At 45.5% G+C, this 21,810-nt stretch overlaps 3 protein-coding genes across 3 annotated transcripts; 2 read left to right on the top strand and 1 right to left on the bottom strand.

The window, feature by feature from the left end:
* Positions 1–2,793: 2,793 nt before the first annotated feature.
* LOC120951523 (zinc finger protein 264-like) lies at positions 2,794–4,431 on the top strand. Its single transcript, XM_040370297.2, has 2 exons — positions 2,794–3,028; positions 3,109–4,431. The coding sequence occupies exon 2, from the start codon at positions 3,127–3,129 to the stop codon at positions 4,429–4,431; it is 1,305 nt and encodes a 434-aa protein (XP_040226231.2). The 5' UTR covers positions 2,794–3,028; positions 3,109–3,126.
* A 91-nt stretch (positions 4,432–4,522) lies between these two features.
* Positions 4,523–7,094, top strand: LOC120951525 (uncharacterized). The gene is made up of 2 exons (XM_040370298.2): positions 4,523–4,784; positions 6,632–7,094. The coding sequence occupies exons 1-2, from the start codon at positions 4,523–4,525 to the stop codon at positions 7,012–7,014; spliced, it is 645 nt and encodes a 214-aa protein (XP_040226232.2). The 3' UTR covers positions 7,015–7,094.
* Positions 7,095–9,240: 2,146 nt separating this feature from the next.
* Positions 9,241–21,370, bottom strand: LOC120949297 (chaoptin). Its single transcript, XM_040366516.2, has 5 exons — positions 20,863–21,370; positions 15,995–16,182; positions 15,579–15,723; positions 13,159–13,962; positions 9,241–13,082 (listed from the first exon to the last, which is right to left on the bottom strand). The coding sequence occupies exons 2-5, from the start codon at positions 16,108–16,110 to the stop codon at positions 9,936–9,938; spliced, it is 4,212 nt and encodes a 1,403-aa protein (XP_040222450.2). The 5' UTR covers positions 16,111–16,182; positions 20,863–21,370; the 3' UTR covers positions 9,241–9,935.
* Positions 21,371–21,810: the final 440 nt, after the last annotated feature.

Genomic DNA, 21,810 nt, shown 5'->3' with positions numbered 1-21,810 from the left:
GCAATGCTTATAGGACATGTGCATCTACCTTTTACAAAACTTTTCGTGTCCAAATTAGGTGAAAAACATGGAAAAATTACATATTTTCTAAAGCGGCTCCAAATTGTTTGGAAAAATGCTTCGGTCAGCCGCCGCAAGGTGCGCTAGTGAAAATTAAAATTACACCAGAGAGTACGATCAATGTAGCCCGGCCTTTACAGCTTGTAATTTGTGTATTATCAAGCTTGTACAACAGGTTAGTGTATCTTTATCACCATTATCATCGCATTAACTATATTTTTAATATTTCTCGCAGCATTTAAACTCGGTGGTAGAGTTCCGCCCGCTCCATCAAATACAGAGAATGACGCCGTCCAATATTGTTCCTGCCTCGCGGTCGTGCACTACCGTCAGCACTGCACTAGCCGCAACAAAACATGCGCCCCTTGTCCCACATTTCCATAATCTCGACGGTGGTCAACAGCTGTACGACGGCCGTCTACAGCCACCGGGATAGCCTCGCTCTCTAGTGCGATACTGATGAACCTGCGGCGCAAGAGCACGCAAGCGTTTGGTGGCGGCGGCTGTGGAATGATGGTGCACCTCGGTAAATATGGTGCACGAGAAGAATTCTTCCCGCAATCCTTTGGGCACTGAAATCGAACGACGCCTACGGAGACAGTAACAACAACAACCATCCGGACAGGAGACGGATCTCAGTCCGTTGTATGAAAACAGCAAGGTGCACTAGATCGTGAAACACTGGCCGTCCAGTACGACACAGGCCTTATCAGCAGATGGCATGGAAATGCCGCGTACAATGAGGCCGCACCGTGACGCCCCGCGCTGTAGCCCTCGTTTACGCACCGAAGTTAAGCAGTTCCATCGGGATGTCTTCACCGCGCCGGATCATTTGCGGGACGATAGCGACAAATGTCCCGCCGTAGGATCCAACCAATATGGTGGATAATTAATATAAAAAATACAAATTACATTAATTTAATTCATAAAAAAATGAAAACGATAGCTCAACGAAGAAATAGATACATGATGACTAAAACGGAAAGAAACCTATTGCCATCCTTGTCGATTTTTTCGTTAATTTTGATCCTTTTCGTTAAAAATACCGGTTAAATTTTAAATTTTAACGAAACATTGACGAAGCCAGGAGAGCGTTACGCAGTGTTTTAAGCCCTGGAATTACTGCTGTATGGAAAGCTAAAAGTAATACTTTTAGGCATACTTTTAACGGTTTCTTAACAAGATTGTGCTACTTGGGACATTCTCTTAAGAAACTCTATTTGATTTTAAAAGGCTTTAAAACACTATTAATAATCAAATAAAGTTTCTTAAGGCTACTTGGGTATTGAGCAATTTTTCGTTTGGAGCTTTAGTTTTTTTATGGATGTTTGATTCTTCAGTCGTTTAAGCTTAATATGTGGCGCTTGGGACCGCCCTTAATAATTTTCTCAATTTTTGTACAACAATTCGTTATTCTCACAGTCATTTCCCTCTTCCCTTAAAATAAATGTATTTTAACGAAAAAAATGTGTTACAGTGGAGCGCCATTTATCCGGGTACCTTTTATCCGGCTTTCCGTTTATCCGTGCTGTTGAGAAATGACAGTTCAATACAAAAGTGACATTGCGTTATGAGGAGGATATTTGAAAAAGCGGTTATAAGAGAACATTGTCATCACAAAAAACGCTATAATTGGCAAATTTTAAAAATTCTCTTTCGAAAAACATGAAATTAATAAACACTGGGTTATTTTTATCAAAAAAAAAAAAAATTCCAAAACATAACCAGGAATTGGTGATAAAATATACCCAAATAACCAAATCGGCCTTAACCCACTGTAAAGCCACTTCAAACCCACGTGGCTTAGTGGTGGTCTATTCAGTCGTTAACCCACTAAATTTTAGAACAATTAGAGCTGTCAGTTCTAACAAGATGTATTGACCTTGCCCACGCTTGGCCCACCTTTTCCAAACATGTTGACGAGAAAAAGATGGAGCAAGTGCGAGCTAAGGTCAATATGCCGAACATGATTTTAACACATTGATTACTTTAACTCATTCAGTTACATCACAACATAACTTCGGCAATATTATAAATCTATAAACTATGCACTGGCCAGCGAAATGAAAGAGTACATTTGCAAGTAAACAAACACACGCATCCACATCTTACACAAACATGTTTCACAACAAATGAACTTAAACACACAAGTTTCATTACTTCCTTTACACAATTAAACACATTTTGGGGTGATATATGTCGAGCAAATGAATTACGCGTGCATAAAACAACTGATTTTAACAAACATTGAAGTGGCTGCTTCTGGAGATGTTTGGTTTAACCCACCAATCTGACAGTTTTTTGGCTTTGTTCGATACAACTGGATTTTTAGTACAGGAAATTGGTGGCGTTTTCGGTATCTTGGTTAATTGGGTATCATTTGACTCATTATCCGTTTTTCGCTTATCCGGGCGAGGTCAAGTCCGGAGAAGCCCGGATAAACGGCGCTCCACTGTATTCGATTATGCAATTTTTGACAATATTTTTTCTACGCTCAACCAAGGATAATGTATTTAGAAGGTTGATTTTTATCGCTTTTGCTGGGCGACATTGTGGGGGACATCTGTCACTCTCTGCATACAAATTTCATTACCCCGCACCAGTCCTCCCCGATTTTTATACCGGAGCCCCCGGAAGAGAAATGTCAAGTCGAGAAATGTCATTTTGCTCTGAACAACTTCACCTTGTCATTTATAACACCTTGCGCTCAACAAGGCTCAAATTTGACGGTCAGACAAGCTGCCAACATTAGTTTATTTGACGTTAAGGACAGCGCTGTGCTCTTTGGGTATTTGTTATGATCAGTTCACTGTTGTTGTTGCTCGATACCATACGAGTTGTGTGGTGGTGGAAATCGGTGTGATATAAATTTTACAATTTGCAACAATTGCAAAACTTTCGTGTTATGTTACGATAATAGATTTAATGTGTGGTTTATTAATGTGTATACACATCTGTGGAAGTTAAGGTAATGTATTAGATACACGTGAACCATTTTGTTTCGTTTACGTATTTGTTTTTATATTCCTATTTCGCTTACCTCCAAAGGCTCATGAATTGCCCTCGATGGAAAACGATGATAATGCCAAATCCACAAACCAACACGCGAAACGAGTTAGCTATGAATGTAAAACGTGCTGCAAGACGGTCTACTCCAAATCGCACAAGCAGTTCCACGAAGAAGTGCACCGTACTTCCCGCTACGCCTGCAATCGCTGCAACAAAACCTACGTGCACAAGCGCGATCTGGAGCTGCACCACAAGGTGCACGATGCACCCTGTCGGCATCATTGCACGCGCTGTACGGCCAGCTTCGACAGTGCGGCCCAGTTGCAGACGCACAAGGACTCGAAGCACGTGCCGAAGGAAAAGTTTGCTTGCCAGCTGTGCCCGTTGAAGTTTACCCTCAAAGGTAACCTTACCAAGCACCTGATCGTGCACGATGGCAATCGTTCGTTTTCCTGTGATGTCTGCGGCAAAACATTTTTGCGCACCAATGCGCTAAAGCACCACATGCTGAGCCATCGCGTAAAGCGCTACCAATGCCAGTCCTGCAACAAAGAGTTCATCGACGCCCGAAACCTGGAGCGGCATCTAAAAACCCATTCCCGGTTGAAGGGTTTCAAGTGCTCGATCTGTGGCGTAACGAGTACGCGCAAGGACAACATCGTGCGGCATGCCAAAAGTTTTCACCCGGAGAGCGATTTGAAGGAAATTGTGCTTGCAAATGGCAACGTTAGTGAAGACCAGATGGAAGCAATTAAACGGGAAGCACAAACAAGCACCAAACCGGAACTGTCCGTGCCGACCAATCGTATTAGCGTCATACAGGTGATTGGAACGCCAAAGACATCGATCACGCTGGTTCAGCCAAGCGGTGATCGAGCGCCGTCAACCGATCGGACTACGGGGCGCGAACCGAACCAAATCAATGCACTGCCCACCACCAGACAGGAAGCGCCGAAAGTCGGTTTCGCCGCCCGTCTAGACAATCTAGAAATCTATCGAAAAATCTTGCAACCTGCGAGTACGCACAGCAGCACAACTGCCAACAGTAGCCGGTTGTCGGAAGTAGGTCAGTCTAACCTCCAAGCTGAAGATAGCAGCACAAAACAAACCGAACGCTTCCCATCGGGTGAACTCGGCCACTGTAATAATCCGACCGAAAACACGGTTGCTAATGGTGACGCAGTTAGTCGTAGTGGGGGCAGTGGGGGTAGTAAAGGTAGCGCTGACGGTGGGAACGCTAGCGCTAGCACCGCCAGCGGTCTAGGATCTATTAATAATTTCTGTGAAGTTCACTGGCGTAAGCGCACCTCGCAGTACTTTATCACTAGCAGCAAGGCGCAGACCGATCGTCCGACTGTGTAGTGCGCGTACGAGACAAAACACACGCGCGTGTAGTGCTGTATTGTGTGTGCAGTGTTCGAATCGATTGGAAACGGTCACTAAACCCGGAACCATGCTTGATCGTAAAACGGCGAACGTGGATGAGGAAGATCAACAGTTGATTGTGAGTTTTATGAAAACGAAAAAGTGGCGCAAAATACTCGAACTCGGACAAGAATTAGCTCCCGCGCAACGTTCCAACCTCCTCTGGGCCTGGCCGCTCGAGCAGGACGTGGAACGGCTCGGTGAGGTGCTGGTGCGATGTGGAATACGAAAGATTGCTAGCATAGGTTGTGGTACTGGTTTGCTTGAGTGGATCATCGGCTGTGCAAATGGTGAGTTATGTTTAATGTTATGATCTAAATCGTGTCGGTAATACCCTGTCTTAAACATATGGGGTTGTGATACGAAGTTAATACAACTTCAATTGCGTAAAAATATTCTCAACTATGTTAAATGTTTCGTTAAATACGAGGATTTGTTATACGCACGTAATATGGTAGGTTGATCAACAGGGTGGTCTTCAAGGCTACCATGCTTGTTGAACATATATTTCCCAACTATTCAGATAGCATACATTGTTTCCCATATTTTCTAGGGATTACTAATTTATTGCTCTAATCGTGGTTTGAAAAATTCTATTATTTTCTCAGAATGATCGTAATATATAATTTATTTAATAAAATGTATAATGAAATGAAGCAGTTACAGTTACAATAAATTAATAAATTAAGAATTGAATGAATGAATTAATCAATTTTAATAAATTAAATAGAATAATTAGTTAATTGATTCATAAGATAAGAAAACCTCAATAAATACCTTGTGAAAATGTGCGGAATGAGAGTGCATCAATTAAGGCCTATAGAAAATATCTTCCGACATGTTCTCTTATACGTAACACTACACTGTACGACGACGCTTAACCTGCGTTTACTGAATTTATGGAACACATTACTGTTACATTACTGCTAGCCATTTGAGTTATAGAGGTCGGCAAAATAAAGTGCACACTACTTAAAATGCAGTCGACACAAGTGGCGTAACTATCAAATAAATTTAAATTTAAAGCTCTGGATAAGGCTTTAAAAGAACCAGATACAAAAGCTAGCTGCAGAACTAGATATACCTCAAATAGATAGAAAAAACACGCCAAAGATCCTGAAACAAGTCTGAAATGATACATGAATGCATATACAATATTCAATTGGTGATATAGGGTTCGTTAAAAAAATATTTTCTTTAGAAAGAATAAAGTGAGCACATTATTTTGTCAGGGTGATTTTAACACATTTTGAGAAAAAATATGTTTTCTTAATACAAACTTCTCTTTTTGTCATGGTTTGGTACTGCACATTCATTAGCCATTATATGATAATAATGTTTCAAAAATTAAAGCAGTAGGATAACTTCATTTTTCATGATTTTGCCGACCACTGTAAACTTCTGCAGTCCAAGTTATAGTAAAGGGTGTTTGTTCATTCTGAAATTGTGCAACTGAGTGATTTTTATTCATTAACCGTAAAACTTTTGTTAAATCGTTTTATTTTGTTTTCCCTCAAACTCCTGCTGCAAAAAATGTGCAAACTGATGTGAGAATATCTTTAAATAATGTTGGTAGATCAGTTCAACATCGATTGTCTTTAGGATCCCGATCAATATCAACAATATTAAGTGAAATAATTGGTTCCAGGTTCAGAAAAGTGCATTTATATAGGGATAATATGCATCAGAATCATACATAACACCTCCAAGTGGCAACACTAATGCATTGATCAATTCTTAATATCGAAATTATCGTCATCACAAGAAAGTAGATGAGGAATGCATGCAAGAACACACTCATCAATACATCTCACACATATGTAACACGCTTCTAAGGGAGATACACTACACACTAAAATCCATGTCCTGCCCACTTCCACGACTGAAGCCGAAGAGAGCCTCCAATATTATTTGCGTTATGCGAGATTTTACTCGTTTAGGAGGTATTCGTAGAGCATTTAGATTTGCTCGTTATGCGAAAAATTCGTTGTAAGGGGCACTCGTTATGAGGGATTCCACTGTATTTTCTTCTTGTCTGACAAATTTTATGTTTAGGCCACTAACAAACTCTCGCCAAATTTTCTTCGTCCGCAAACCGACGTAAATAACATTTTGTTCATGCTCTCCATCTTTCCAGAGGCTATCAGTGTAATCGGTATAGAAATCGACAAAGAATGGTGGAGCTCCAAGTACGCACCCGTTCGGTACATTCCATTAGCGTTCGTCAGCGGATCGGAAAGCTCGTTACGAGAGGTAACGGCCAAATGGCAGGACGAGCAGCCAGATGCGTTGATGTTTTGCTACTTCAACAACGGTGCTGCGTTCGAGCAGTATGTAAAGGAGTTTACTGGTCGTTTCGTGATACTAATTGGACCGGGCCAGGGAAAGGGCGTACACACAAACCCATTGCCTTTGGCACCCGGTGAGTCGTTTGAGCGTGATTGGAAACTGCTGGAACAGTTCGCGATCGGAAGCGAAAATGTCAATTGCATTGCCATCTATGAGCGAACAAAGTTATAAACCGTGTAAAGCACAATTTACTATACAAATATAATGTGAACAAAATTATACGAGCAGCATATTGCTGACGGAAAAAGTTATCCGTGTCATATTATTGAACATCGAATTACTGAAGAAGATTTGAAAGAAAGCTTAGTAAGGGCTGTAAATGAAAATCAAAATGTTCATGATATTGAACATAGGAGAAGGTAGGTAAAGACGGACACCTCGGATAACATGGGCACATCTCGTAAAATCATGATAAAAGTAATTTTCGAATAATTCAACAATGCAGCATTTAACCTGAAAGTAAAATAACACACAAGAACATTTTGAGCATAAAATATACACAATTCGTTAAATTCACAAACAAAACAAATTTACAATCGTGCCGTCCCTTGTGGATCTAATTTGACTACTGTGGATCACAGAGCTTGAGATTTGCATTGTTCATATTTTCGGAAGATTTATTACATAAATGAGTTTTTGTGATTATTAAGCAAAAAAAAATGGCAAAAAATCGAGAATGAATGAAAAAAAAAAAAATCGTTTTATGGTGGTTTATGCATCCTGACACCAAAGAGGAAAAGACTGAAACTCAGTCTTAGGGAAAGATGGACACCAAAATTGTTGATTTATTTTACTGATGATGAACAGATTTCATCAAATACCTTAAATGAAGGTTTTTCGAAGATATTAACCATCCGGCAACTAAAGAAAGCATTGAAATAAGCGAGAAGTGAAACACCGGTCAAAATAGCAGCCATTCGTTGTGCTGATCAGCGATCGACGCTGATCAGACACTTCACGAAACCCAAAATTTTGCCACGGCCTGGACAAATTTATTAAACAAAAAGAAGAGTTATTGGTATGACATCGTTCAGGAATTGATGAGAGATTCTATAGGATGAAAAGATAAAAATGGCTTGACCTATTAACAAGTCCCAAGCCGGTCTCATGGTACAGTCATCTACTTATACGACTTAACAACATGCCCGTCATGGGTTCAAGCCCCAACTAGACCGTGCCGCCATACGTAGGATTGACTATTCTGCTATGGGAGTAATCCAAAAGTCACTGACAGCTAACCCCACAAGTGGTACAGGCAGGCCTTGTGATCGACAAAGGTTGTTGAGCCAAAAGAAGAAGATTAACAACAAATCCCAGAAACATGCTGGGGTCGTGGACTTTCCTCGGAGTGATATCCTCAAGGGATGTTCTTGACTGTAGAACTGTAAACTGAAGCAGCGTCCGCTGTTAGTACCCTATATTCCGATAATGCTTTACATTCCATATTCTACCAGGTGTTAGAAGTGGCGCTTACACTTCATAGATTGACGGCTGAATGAACCGTCGTTGTTACCAGGACGTGGAAAGCAATACTGTAATCCTCTTCATAAAATACTGATAAAATACTGTAATCTCCTTCAATTTCCAAAGTTTTCTACAGGTATAGCTTACCCTTCATGGTGTCCATCTTTCCCATATCAAGTTTCTAACTTCCCATATAGTCTTACCCGAACATTTCAGAACTGCACGAAAAAACATATTTTTAGTTAATGGAAAAAACATAAAAATCGATAGAAACTTAAAAGTTTCAACACATTTTCTTATGAAACATGAGTGTAAGATGGTTTCATGGTCGATGTATTAATATATTCCTAAATTTTGAACATTTTCCTTAAAGTATCTGTCTTTGGCTATGCTTTAACAGTCATACAACAACCTATTTCGAACAATTCTGATTTAATGCGTTCAAATATTTTGTTGGCTATGTTCAACATTTTGGCTATCAAATGCCATACAAATAACTTGAACAGTCGTAATTGAATAATTCCTTACGCAAAAAATAAAAGACATTAGATACAAATTAGGCTGATGTTAGTAGTTTCACGGAAATTAACGAGAAACAGGTGTGAAACTCTTTCAACAACACTAAGCGAAACATTACTTTAATATCAACTGTTTTTGCACAAAAAGTTACGTCCAGGTAGCAAATGGACTCGAATACATCTCGAATGCGTTAGAAATACATATTTCGAGCTGGCGAGTTCGATGGCATGGCCCAATGTCTACTCGAATCGATGTCGATCGAACGTTCGCAATTGGCACCATTTCAAGTAATAATCTGGTAGTGTTTTGATCACTGATCTCGAAGTCTGCTAGTAGCCTCTACCTCGATCGTGCAAATTGAGTAGCAAACGATTTATGTTCTTTCATCGCATTACAAACCAAAGGATCCGTCTGTTGTCATTAGTACTATTGGATTTATTACGCAGATTTACGTTTTACTTACAAAGCCCGCCGTCTTTACTGTTTCCTACCGCCTCACTGTCTGTAGCGGGCCAGTGCAGCCATTTACCCTACGCGATTGGCAGCACCAGAAGATGGAAAACGTTCATTAAATATGTTCACTATGGAGTAAAATTATATTGAGCATTGTATGGTTGTTACCTAGAACAGGAATACGTATCAGGGAGTAACGACTCGTAACGCAATGGGAACAGCAAAGAAAGTTGAAACTAAAAATAAGATGAAAATTGCTGAACCAATACCGAATCGTACAGCGCAAGTGAGGTACAATAGGTAAGGAAAAAGGATAGCATTTAAGGAAGAGGTGACGTACGGAAAGAAATTCTAGGTTCTTACGCACTAAACGAGTAGCCCCATCGGTAGTGAGGCCTGTGAGGGCAAAACATGAACAAAAAAAAAAACCGTTGCAGTAATCATTAAAATTACACACATTCTCGTACACGCACACACTCTCGCTCATGCATAAGCATAAGTTCCGTTCGCTTTCATTCCAAATCTTAACATCCATTCATCATGCACACATACACGCAGGCTTGCTGAAACTCATTGGTAGAGTTGGTTTCGGGATGAGCAGAGAACGTTCGTCCCGGGCACTGCGACGTCGTTCGTCCTCTCCATCGCCGCACCGATCATCGGTAAACCTTATCGTCCTGGTACACGATGTAGGGATTGTGGGCGGAGTGGGTGAGCGTGCCGGAAGATTGCTGCTGCGCGTGTTGCTGCGCGTGCTGCTGCTGCTGCTGCTGATGGTGCAGCGCCGCCTGGCTGGACATGAGCGTGTGGTTCTGATACTGGTACGGTATTCGGCCGATGGTCGAGTAGCTGGGGCGGGCCTGCGTCGGCGACCCGTTCGGTTTGTAGGGCAGCGTGGCGTAGCTCTGGGCGTACGGTGGCGCCAGTGTGGGATACATGGCCGCCGGCTGGCCCTTCTTGCCGGTGTAGTTGACCTGCAGCGTGCCCGGCATGCCCATCGGCATCGGGTGGCCGGCGCGCGCATGATGATGGTGGTAGCTGTCGTTGTTCATCTTCAACCGGCAGATGCAGATGCAGATGATGAGCAGAAAGATAAACACCACCACCCCGCCCACGATGCCGATGATGAGCGTATCGTCGTTCGCGGACGGCATCTTCTTCAGCGGCGGCATGGCGGCCGACGAAACCTTCGATTTGGAACCCTTGGTGCGCGTGGTCGTCGAGGAGGAGGACACCGGCGGCATGCTCCAGATGATGTCGTGCTCGGTCGTGGCGGCCGCGTTCGTCATCTGCACCTCGGACGTGTAGTTGTAGAAGCTAATCGTGGGCGTCGTTCGCGTGCTGCCGCCCGTGCTCGAAGCCGCCGGTTGGGTGGGGCTCGTCGCCTTGCTGCGGCCGTCACACACCAGCTCGCTGTCGCCCACCTCCGTCAGCAGCTTGCCGGCGACGGTCGGCGGGCTGGCGCACCGCACGTCCTGCACCTTGGTCGCGAGAATCCACCGGCGGAAGGCGCGCGCCTGGCAGTCGCACCGGACCGGGTTCGTCGCCAGCCCATCGATCTGGATGCTGTTCTTGCGGTCGTCCAGCGAGCTCAGGAACGGCTGCGTCAGCGTGCCCACCTTCGACCCGGCAATGCTAAAGTCGATGTGAGCGGAGCGGGGCAGCGGCAGCAGCAGGGCGGGCGGCAGCGCCGTCAGCGAGGTGTTGTGCAGCCGCACCGTCAGGTACTTGTTGCGCAAACCGGCAAACGCACCGGACGACAGGCTCTGCAGGGCGTAGCCGTGCAGGCCGAGCGTGTGCAGCTTCGGATGGTGCAGGACCTGCAGCTGGTCCGACTCGAGGTTGGCGTCCTTCGCCTCGATGTCGACCGCGGCCAGCGCCGGCAGCTCCTGCACGATGCCCTGCACGTCGATGTACCCGAGCTTGGCGAACTGGTACGCCTGCAGGATGGTCAGGTCCTTCAGTGGTTTGAACGCGTTCTTCTCGAGCCGGGTCAGCTCGGGCAGCTCGCGGATGTACAGCTCCGTCAGCCCGTCCAGCCGCTCGAACGTGCTGGCAGTGATCGTGCGGATCGGATTGCTGGACAGGTCGAGGTAGCCGAGCAGCGCCAGCTTCGGCCAGATGTCGCACAGCCCGTCCGCGTCGCCGATCGCGTTGTGCGACAGGTCGAGCCGCTCGAGCAGCGTCACCTTTTCGAACGCTTTCGCGCTAACGGCGGAGATGTTGTTGTGCGACAGGTTCAGGCTGCGCAGGTACGGCGTCTCCAGCATCGGCAGCTCCCGCACGCCCGTCCCGGCCAGGTTGAGCGTGCGCACGGTCTTCGGCTGCCCGAGCACGGTGGCGATCGCTTCCGGCGTGAGCGGGTTGTGCGAGAAGTCGACGTGCTTGGCGTTGATCATGAGCATGTGGCTGGCCCGGGGCACCTCGCGGATCGCGTTGCGGCTCAGGTCGAGCGTTTGCAGCGTGTCGTGCTGGTCGCCGAACGCGGCCACCGGCACGCTGGCCAGCTTGTTGCCGGCGAGCGAGACGCGCTCGAGCCGCTGGACCCGGCTCTTTGCCAGCACCTGCTCCGGCAGGCCGGTCAGCTTGTTGTCGCTCAGATCGAGCCGATCGAGCCGCAGCGTCCCCTCGAACGAGCGCTCCGACAGGCGCTCGAGCCGGTTGGCGGCCAGGTCGAGTATCTGCAGCTGGGACGAGTTGTGGAACGCCATGTCCTGCACCGAGTCGATCGCGTTCGCGCGCAGATACAGCTCGCGCAGGTTCGCCAGCCGGCCAAAGTCGAGCTGCTGGATGGTGGTGAGCCGATTGCCGGCCAGATCGATCACCTCGAGATGGTCGAGATCGGCGATCAGCTCGGGCGGGAACACCTCCAACCGGTTGTTCGCGAGCAGCACCTTGCGCAGCCGCGGATGTATCTTGAGCGTGTTGGTGGCGAAACTCTTGAGCGCATTGTCGGACGCGTCCAGCACCTCGAGCGCCGTCTCGGTCGTGAACATGTCGGCGCGCAGCTCCTGCAGCGCGTTCTGGCGCAGGTTGAGCGTGCGCAGGTTGACCGTGTTGACGAAGGAGCGGGGCCGCAGCTGCTCCAGCCCGTTGCCAGCGAGCGACAGATCGAACAGGTTGTTCAGGTTGAGAAACGTGCCCTCCTCGATCACCCGCAGCTGGTTGTGGTTGAGCAGCGCGATGCGCAGGTCGGTGTTGTTGTGGAACAGGTCCGCCTGCAGCATCTTCAGCCCGCAGTGGCTCAGATCGATCACCTGCAGCTTCGTCAGCGGGTAGATCATGGTGCGTGTCACCTGCCCGACGTGCTCGTTGCCGCTCATGTTCAGGTAGAGCAGGTTGTGCAGGCTATGAAACGAGTCGATCGCCAGATCGTCGATGCTGTTCGCGCTGAGATCGAGCCGGCGCAGCTTCGGCAGCACGAACTTGCGCAGCGAGGCGATCCTGTTGAACGACAGCTTGATCTCGAGCAGCGTCCCTTCGAGCCCCTTGAACGTGTCCTCGCCGATCACGCCGAGGCTGTTGCCGGAAATGTCCAGATAGATCAGCTTGCGGAACGCGGCAAAGCTGTCGCCCGGCAGCTCGCGGATGACGTTGCGCGACAGCGACAGGTAGCGGATGTTTTCCGGCTGGATCGACTTCAGTATGCTGGAGGACAGGGCGGCGACCCGGTTAAAGTCGAGATAGAGGTTGGACAGCTTCGGCAGCCGACCAAGCGCACTGCCCGGGATGAAGAGGATGTTGTTGTCGCGCAGAATGAGCGTCTGCAGATTGTCCAACCCTTCGAACGCGTCGTCCTCGATCTGTGAATGCAAACAGGGCATCATTCAGGAGTGATGTTTGGAAGTGAAACCTATCTACCCAGCAAACCGTACTTACCGTGCGCAAAGAATTCAAACTCAAATCCAAGTACTTGAGCAGCAGCTGCTCCCGGAACGTGCCCGGCAGGATGGTGGCGATCGTGTTCCGGCTAATATCCAGTATCTGCAGGCTCTTCATCTGCGCCAGATGGTTCGACTCCAGCTTGCCAATGTTGTTGAGCGATATGTTCAGCACCTTCAGCGACACTACCGACCCGAGCGCCTCCGACGGGAACTCGGACAGCAGGTTGTCCGACAGGTCCAGCTTCTGCAGCACATCCATCCCGGCGAGCGCTCGCTCGTCGATGTGGCTGAGCTGATTGCCCGCCAGCAGCACCTCCTTCATGCTGGCCAGGTTGGCAAACGCCTTCGACTTCAGGCTGCGGATGCGATTGTTGCGCAGATCCAACCGTTCCAGCTTGTTGGCGAAATTGAACGCATCCGGCTCGAGCGACTCGATGCGGTTGCTGCGCAGCGACAGCAGCTTCAGGCTGGTCAGCTCTTTGACGGCGGCCACCGGTACGGTGGCGATCTTGTTCTGGTCGAGGTACAGCTCCACCAGCCGCCGATTGCCGTCGAAGATGCTTTCCTCCAGCGCAATGATCCGGTTGCCGGACAGATCCAGCACCTTGAGCGACTGGAGCGCCTGCAGCACGTCGGTGGAGAAGATCGGGTTCAAGCTGTCGCCGAGGAGATTGTTGGCCAGCCGCAGCTCTGTTAGGTATTCGGCAACGCTACCGAACAGGGCTTTGGTGCCGATCGAACGGAGCGCATTGTTGGAAAAATCGAGCTTCCGTACCGGAGCATTCAGGATGGAAAGATCCTATTGGGGGGAGAGTGCAATGGGGATGGGAATTACTTAAAATGTGACACTAGTAAGTCACTATTACGTTGTTTTGTTAGTGATCGACATCTGAGTCATATCTTTTATTGAGTGAGTGAGGTAACTCTTTATTTTTTGTAAACTCCCAATTAATGATGGGAACAATGAAGTTTTCGTCGGAATTGATTCCGGCTAGCTCCGAAGTTTTCTGCAAACGATTCCGCATATTAAGTCCGGAATCAGTTTCCGGAATAGGCTCCCGAATTGGCTCCGGAGTTGGCCCCGGAATCAGAATCGGTTTCGAAATCGGGTTCGGAATCGAAAACGGCTTCGAAATCGCAGTCAGTTTTGGCATGGAGATAATAATAGCCATAAGAATAGCCGTTTGGGTCCAATGATGATACATTCTAATAGCCACAAAGAATCCAAATTTACTCGTAAACGATCCATTCTCATGGTGATTTCAGAAATGGTTAAGTTTCTAATACCTCTGATATCAATTCAAGAACTGATTCTGATTCCGGAGCTAATTCCAATTCTGGAGTCATTTCTGATTCTGTTTCTGGAGCTAATTGCGATTCCTAGGACCATTCCGATTCCGGAGTAGATTCTGATTCCGGAGCTAAATGCGATTCCGGATCGGATTCCGTGTAGCTCGGGGCCCCAACGTCCATCACCCACGGGGCTCTCCTTGCTAATGCAGTGCCATATTCTATCAACTGTTATGCTGATGCTGGACTAAAGATACGCCGGACCCCTCATCAACGGGGCCTCCCGCAACTGCTTACTTTGCTTACCGTTAAAATCGCCACTGTTTATAGTTTAAATAGTTCGAGAATTGAATTTCTTTTCTTTTGGTGTTCGAAAAGTCATATTCTGATTAATATTGAATGAAATATAGCGCACAAAAAACCCAAATTTCACGTTCAATTTCATTGGAGCTGTAACCAGGGATTAAAAGGAGCATCATAATGCAGGTAAAAGAGTAGAAATAATCAATCCTACGAAGATTTGCAAACGTTTAGCATGATTCAATTTTACAAGGAATTGCAAAGAAGCACGAAGACTTAATTACGTAAAGATTTGAAGAGTTTGTTTGTTTGTTTTTTTTTTAAATTACGGCCTGGCCGTATTAACCCCTTTCGAGGAAGTATTTGAAGAGTGTTCATTTCTAAAAAGCCTTTATTCTTTGAAGAATTGCAAAAGAGTCAAAAGATTAAATTCTTGAAAAAGGATTCGATTCTGATTATGATACTTGGAGGAATCTGATGAGACTTAAAGCAATTAATTGAAAGAACAATGTGTCTATTTTAGTCCCCAGGCGAAATCTAATGCACTTCAATTTTTCAATTTATTAGCAATCAGAAGCACAGTATAAGAGGATGGTAATCAGGTCGCAAGGTAATTTGTACAATCGTTAAACAAATCTATCTTGCTCTGATCGTTTAAAGATAAATATTTGATTGTTTTGTTTTCTTTTGGCGCTCTCTGCCCAAAGAGACACCTTTAGAGCATGGAGATATAGAAGATTAAAGTAAATATAAATGTAATATGTTACTCTTTCAACATTGAGCTAAACGACGCATCACGTGTCCAGCTGTGTCAACAACACTTACCGGCAACGCTTGGTGGCCGCTGTTGCGCTGCGAGAAGGAGATGATCGGAATGCCGCTCGGAAACGGGGCTGTCAGCGTCGTCCGGTCGCAGTTCACGTTCACGAAAACATACTGGCTGTTGTTCCCAGCCGTCTCAATGTTGCATCTACAGCAAAAAAAAAGGAAAAGGTACAAAAGAAAAAGAACGAAAAAACGATCAATTCGAGTTTGGCCGTGAAAAACCAAAAAAAAAAACAGAGTATCGATCTGAAAATTGCCCCGAAACGGTGTGGCGAAACGGATCGGTGTGAAATTTGTAGGCCAAACGAAAGGTGGCTTGCCCCACCCCAACATGGGAGGGGGAGAGCGTGTTGGGGGCGGTATTTTGAAGTGTGGAGTGTGGAGGGTGAATCAGCCGCAATTTACCAAACACTTACCGGCACGGTATTTTGAGCAGCGCGTCCAGGTCGGTGCACGGGCGCCACGCACACGAAACGGAAGCTAGGGCGCACGCGAGCAGTAGCAGCAGACGCGCGTCAATCGTTGGCGTCATGATTAGAGGAGCGTGGGTGTGGGTGTGTGGGGCACGGGGTTTAGCGGCACTCGCCTAGCTTGTCACACATGCCTGGGTGTCGGTGGAGAAAGGCTTTTATTATTGAACTGTTGGCTAATTGAAGTGTTCGAAAGTTTAATTAATGATTTAAAACGCAAACTTTTGTTTTATGTCTCTTGTGCTAAGAAAGAAAACCGCCCAGCTCGAATCGAACGCAATGGAAGCACGGAAAGAGACTTTAGCTCATTTTGTTCCATTAGTTTTATTTGCATAATGGAAACACAGTGTGTGAGCCGAAGCCGAAGATGTTAGTTATAAACTTTACGGCCATTTCAAAGTATTTTGATGTGCTAATCGGGACGTATCACGCGTGATCGCGTGGCGGTGGTAAAAGGGATTCATCAGCCCTATTCCAGGCAACCGGCTACACGGGTAGCCAAATCGATTTTGATTGCTTATTTCTTCGATTCTAGGAATCCGTTTAAGTTGAAATTTGGAGTGTGTGTGTAAACCACAGCCATTTTTATCTGAAAATTTTCACACAATTTTTTGAGTATAAAAACCTGTTTTTTTAAATATTTTTTTTCCAATATCCCTATTTCAGGCAACCGGGCTACCCGGGTAGCTAGCGACTTTGGAAGTTTATAACTTTTGAATGCGCAATCCAATATCGATGCAATATTTTGATGAAAAGTGAATAAACTAATGCAGTTTCTATAACAGTGCATAGGTTGGTTCAACTCAAGGTTCAAGGTTGGAGTTTTTATATTATAGCTTCTCAAAGCTGACAGGTTTTTTTTTTATAAAAAATACAAAACATGCAAAACACAATGTTCAGTACTTAACAAAATGTTCATAGCAAAATGGTTGTAATAGTGTTGAGAACTGTATAATTCACGTCTAACATAAGTATTTCTGAATTGCTCTTGGAGCATTCAAAATTAAGTTTTTTTTCTGAATTTCTCTTCGAGCAATTAAAAGAATAAAGGAGTTTCCATTTTAATAAAAACCGTTACAACACAACTGTCATCATAATTTTATAAAATTCGCAATTGCGACAAATGCAAAACTTCACAAAAAAGGTCTCTATTGATAAGTTATCTAAAATATTAATTGTAAAGAGACTTTAATCATTTATTAAAAGAAGAGAAAATTGTGAGTGAATTTGGTTTGATGTTGGTGTCTTTCTACCAGGAAGGATTATAAAGGGGCTTTTAAGAATGTTTCATTAAGCTTGCTTTGTTGTTGTTATTTTCAAGCGTTTTAAAATGGTTTTTAAGTTTTTCAAATACTTAAAACACTAAAAATGTGTATTATCCAACAGATTTGTTTTTTGTTTGCCATTATTGTACTATGTTCTTTGTTGAAATTGAAATGACTAAAAAATGTGATTGATATTCTGGTTTAACAGAAAAAAGCCTCCATCAAATCGCGCTTCAACAGAAGCTTTTTGAGAAAGAAGATTGTACAGGCGATCGATCAGTTCCCCCGATCCTGAACATTCAAAGCCTTGCGCGCGGCGAGTAGTGTGGGCAAACAAACCAATCCGCCCCGGTTGGCTTCCACGATCTTTCACGAGCGGTTTGATTAGCATATTTTTAGCGTATCGATTGCGGCTATAGAAATGTGGAAACGTTTCAAACGCCTTCAAGGCCGACCACATTCGGACGCGACTGCATTTAGCTCATGTTGATGTGCTCTGTGTTCTGAAGAGCTTTGTCCATGCCACGGCAGCCAACAAACAACACCTGCGTGAGCGCGCGCGAACGTGTGTGTGTGTGTGTCTGTGCATGGTTGCAACCAGTGGAAGAGTAGGAGCGTGGAGCTGGCCGTCTTGATGGCGCGACGATGGCGAGAAAAATGTGAGCGCCGAAGGAAAACGCTATTTGTGGCTGCTGCTGCCGCCGATGCTGGATATGGTGGCAAAGTGAAATCAAAGCAAATAAATCGATTTTCACCGGCCCGGGAAGGGTAGATTTTCCATCGATCACGCGCTCTGATAATTCCTAAAAGCATAGAATGGACGTTTGCGTGTGATGGTGCGATGCATTAGAGGGGGGAATTGCAGGGGAGCTTTTTTTTCTTTTTGCTTCATACGGCTCGTGGCTGTGGCGTTACTGGCCGTGTGCTTTATCGTGTGTCACGATCACTGCAGCATCCAGCATCCAGCACTCGACGATCAAATACAGCGCGAAGGGAGGGGAGGGAGGAGAGAGAGGGGAGGAGAAACCGGTACCGACCGTGGCCGTATAATTATGTTGACGTTGACGATTGTGTGCATCGGTGGTAAGATTATTCAAACCAAACATCCAACAACCATCGAGGGACGAAATGGTTACGCCATTGTCGCGCACCGTCTTGCGATGTGCGATTGATTAAGCAAAGTGAGAAGGGAGAAAAATGAACGCAAGTTTATTTAGCGGATTTCGATTGCGTAAAGGGGGGCGTAGGTTAAAATTGAACCGAGCAAATATGTGTTTAAATCAGTCAATTTTTTTTCACAAATAGACGCGAAACTCTATGTTCAAGGGGAAATAAGTTAATGGAAAATAAATGATAAGTAACTGTCTGGCCAAAAAAACTAACCCAAGGACATGTTCATCATATGTTCTCATATCTTTAGATATTTCAGATTGCTGTAAATTTTTCTATTTTTTCCGAAATTGGTAGTATCAAATGTTCATTTTCAGGTCTACTATTTTTAGGGTGTTTAGTGATTTAAGATATATTAAGATTATATATAAGATATATTATAACTACCTCAGACATGGAAATTGAAGTGTTTTGAAAAGAAATTTTTTAAGCTTTAGGCATTTCTAATGATTTTTTCAGTAATGTAAAAAAGGTACTTGGTGTACAGATTAAAGTTATAACAAAAACACTCCAAATGAAATATTTATAACTTCGATGCAAAACATAATGGAGCAATTTTGAAATGTAAATAGAGAGAATGAGTTTCTTCAATTTCGTTAATGAAACAAATTTGTTAATTTATTATGGAAGGATTTTCCTACAAATTGTAAAAAAAACATATGACCAAAAACTTGCTTTAAAATAGACTTCCTGCACTAACAGGTCTGTGCCACCCAGTGTTGTTGTTAATTAAATTCGATAATGGATCAAATGTGTGCTCTAAGAAACTTGAAAACTTATTTGAAATGTTATTAAAATTGGAGATATTTTCTGAATAACAATTTGAATTTGTTTCGCAAAAAAACTAAATTAAGTACTGGCAATCCAGCATTCGATTTAATCTAAAAAGATTGCAAACCAAACTTTTATCTAACAACGCTGTACATTCTGTTGTAAGCCAACATAGTCCATAGTCTGTTGGTAAAATTAACTGTTTTTTAAACCACATTTCCGATCGACCAAATATTAAACGGAACACCCTTTGTGAGCAGCCCTGCCTGGTTGCGTTGATTCCAGCTTAAACCGGTAGGGAGGATAACCGAGGTAGGCGGGAAGAGGTACGCGCACCGAAGAAGACCTAGCCGCGGGGAGTGCAGGATGAGCGAACCAAAAGAAAGCAGCAACAAATGGGCGACGATGAAACAAATCATCTTGAATAGTTCAATACGGTGTGTTACACAAGCATCGCGCAGGGTGCAGCGGGTTCCTCGCCCGTCTGCCCGTTGATGTCTTTCGATGCCGCGCAGCCGAGCGAACGAGCACGAGAAAGGGCGGCCCGAACGCGCGTTTGCCCGCACGGCGCTCACGCACTCATCACCTGTTTCCAGCAGCATCTCATTCACAGCTTCTTTCTTTCTCTGCTTGACATACACGCGCGCGCGCACACACACATACACTATTGCCAACGTTAAAAAGGAAGAAGAAAGAAAAGCTAGAAGCAAAGGGAGGAAAAAAAACACGCCAACTCCATCGCGTAGCCATTGAAGTAAGAGAAAGAGCGGCCACGGAATCCCTTCGCACCGCACCGCACGCGTTGCTATCAAGGGTGTCTGTGTGTGAGCGTGTGTTGGTGACCTCAAAATTAAATGAAAATAAGGAGCGAGAAGCGAAAAAAAAGGCACAACCGAGACGCACAAAACATACGCCCGCCTGCGTTTACTCTCTTCTTTCGGGGGCCGACGGAGGACGGATCTTTTCTCAGCCCAGGGCCCGCAGGAGGGTAGGGCTGGGCAGGGCGGGGTGTCGACCGGGCAGGGTCGGTTGCTGTTCCGTGGGCATGCTATGCATGAAAAATTCGAAAGTGGTAAACTGGTTTGTACGAAGAATTCGATAACTCGAAGGGGACTTTCGACGGAAGGGATGAATGGACGGACGGATGGATGGATGGATGGATGGATGGTTCGGCCCGCCACGATGGTGGTGATGATCATGATCATGATGATGATGATGGGATGCCGTATCTCGGCATGGATTTCGATTGGAATGCAAGATCAATAGTGTGTGGTGCGAATGACGGGAGATGACGATGATGATGCTGATGTGTTTCGAAGAGGTCTTTCTCTCTCTCGCGTCATGCACGGGTTCCACCTTACTCAACATTAGCTTCCATTGTGCGTGACACTGCTTTCTTTTCACACCGAAATGCTTGTTTTCCCCGTAATTTTTCTCTCTCTCTTATAGTAAAACCTTTAATCAACACTTCGAAGGGTTGAGCGAACCACCGCACACACACGGACATCACACCACTTCCATTACACCAGAAATATTAATATTAGTTTCACTTAGTAGAAGAAATGTAGCATAGCTCTTGAGTGACATAAATTACACATAATTTCTTACATTTGAAATAACCACGCACACACACGAACACAGGCACGACCGTACAGGTTTTCTTCACGCTTCGGGTGCCAGCAGTTCCTTCGAAATCACACTGAACGCACACACAAACACATACACCCGAACTGTGCTGGACTCTGCCGGAGGCTGAATTCTGCTGTCTGCGGCAAAGGCGCTTTTTTTTACTAGGGCAACCCAGAATTCCTCAGCCACAGAACCCGTTAGATGGTGTGGTGGTGGCGGTCGGCCGCGCGAATCGGCTCGGTAACGGGTGGATAAGTATGCCCGCTGCGGGGGGCGAGCGAGCTCGGACAGGTTGCACACACTGGTTGCTGGTCACTGGTTTCGCGCACACGCACGCAGCGCACGATTACCGTAAGATGGTGGCCGTAATACGGTCGGTGGCTCGGTGGCCGTTAGACGGATATCTCGCTACAGAGCTCGCTGCGGATCGACGCTCCGAACCGTTCACACGTACAGCAAGATGCGAACTGAGCGCGAACGTGCTGAACGGGAACGCGCGAGAGCCCACCGCGTACGGTCAAACGCGGAGATGGCCGTGCCGAGATCGCAGATCGCTCGCAAGAAAAGGAAAACTCTCTCAAGACGCCCGTGCACGCGTTTGTGTGTGTGTGTGTGTTGATCTTCGGCCCTACAGCAGCAGGGTACGAGCGCGGAGCCCACGCAATCCCGACGAAATACACATTTAGGCAGCGCACGGCACATTTTGAACGTGTTGGTACAGTGTAACGAGACCGGGATGGTTTAAATGCTGTGTACTTTTTAACAGAAAAGTATGTTTTACGCACTTTAATTAAATAATTGAAATAAATAGACATACATCAATGGAATCGCTTCCACATTGAATGCCATTCTACGAATAGCGATTTTTCATCGCGTTGTCTCGACAAGTTGCGCACCTTTGGAGCCTGCTTCGTGGGCAACCAAGTG

Source organism: Anopheles coluzzii, chromosome 2, assembly GCF_943734685.1.
Source record: "Anopheles coluzzii chromosome 2, AcolN3, whole genome shotgun sequence".
Classification (NCBI taxonomy): Eukaryota; Metazoa; Arthropoda; class Insecta; order Diptera; family Culicidae; genus Anopheles; species Anopheles coluzzii.
The sequence above is the reverse complement of the archived record's forward strand: the minus strand, read 5'-3'. Positions and strand labels throughout refer to the sequence as shown.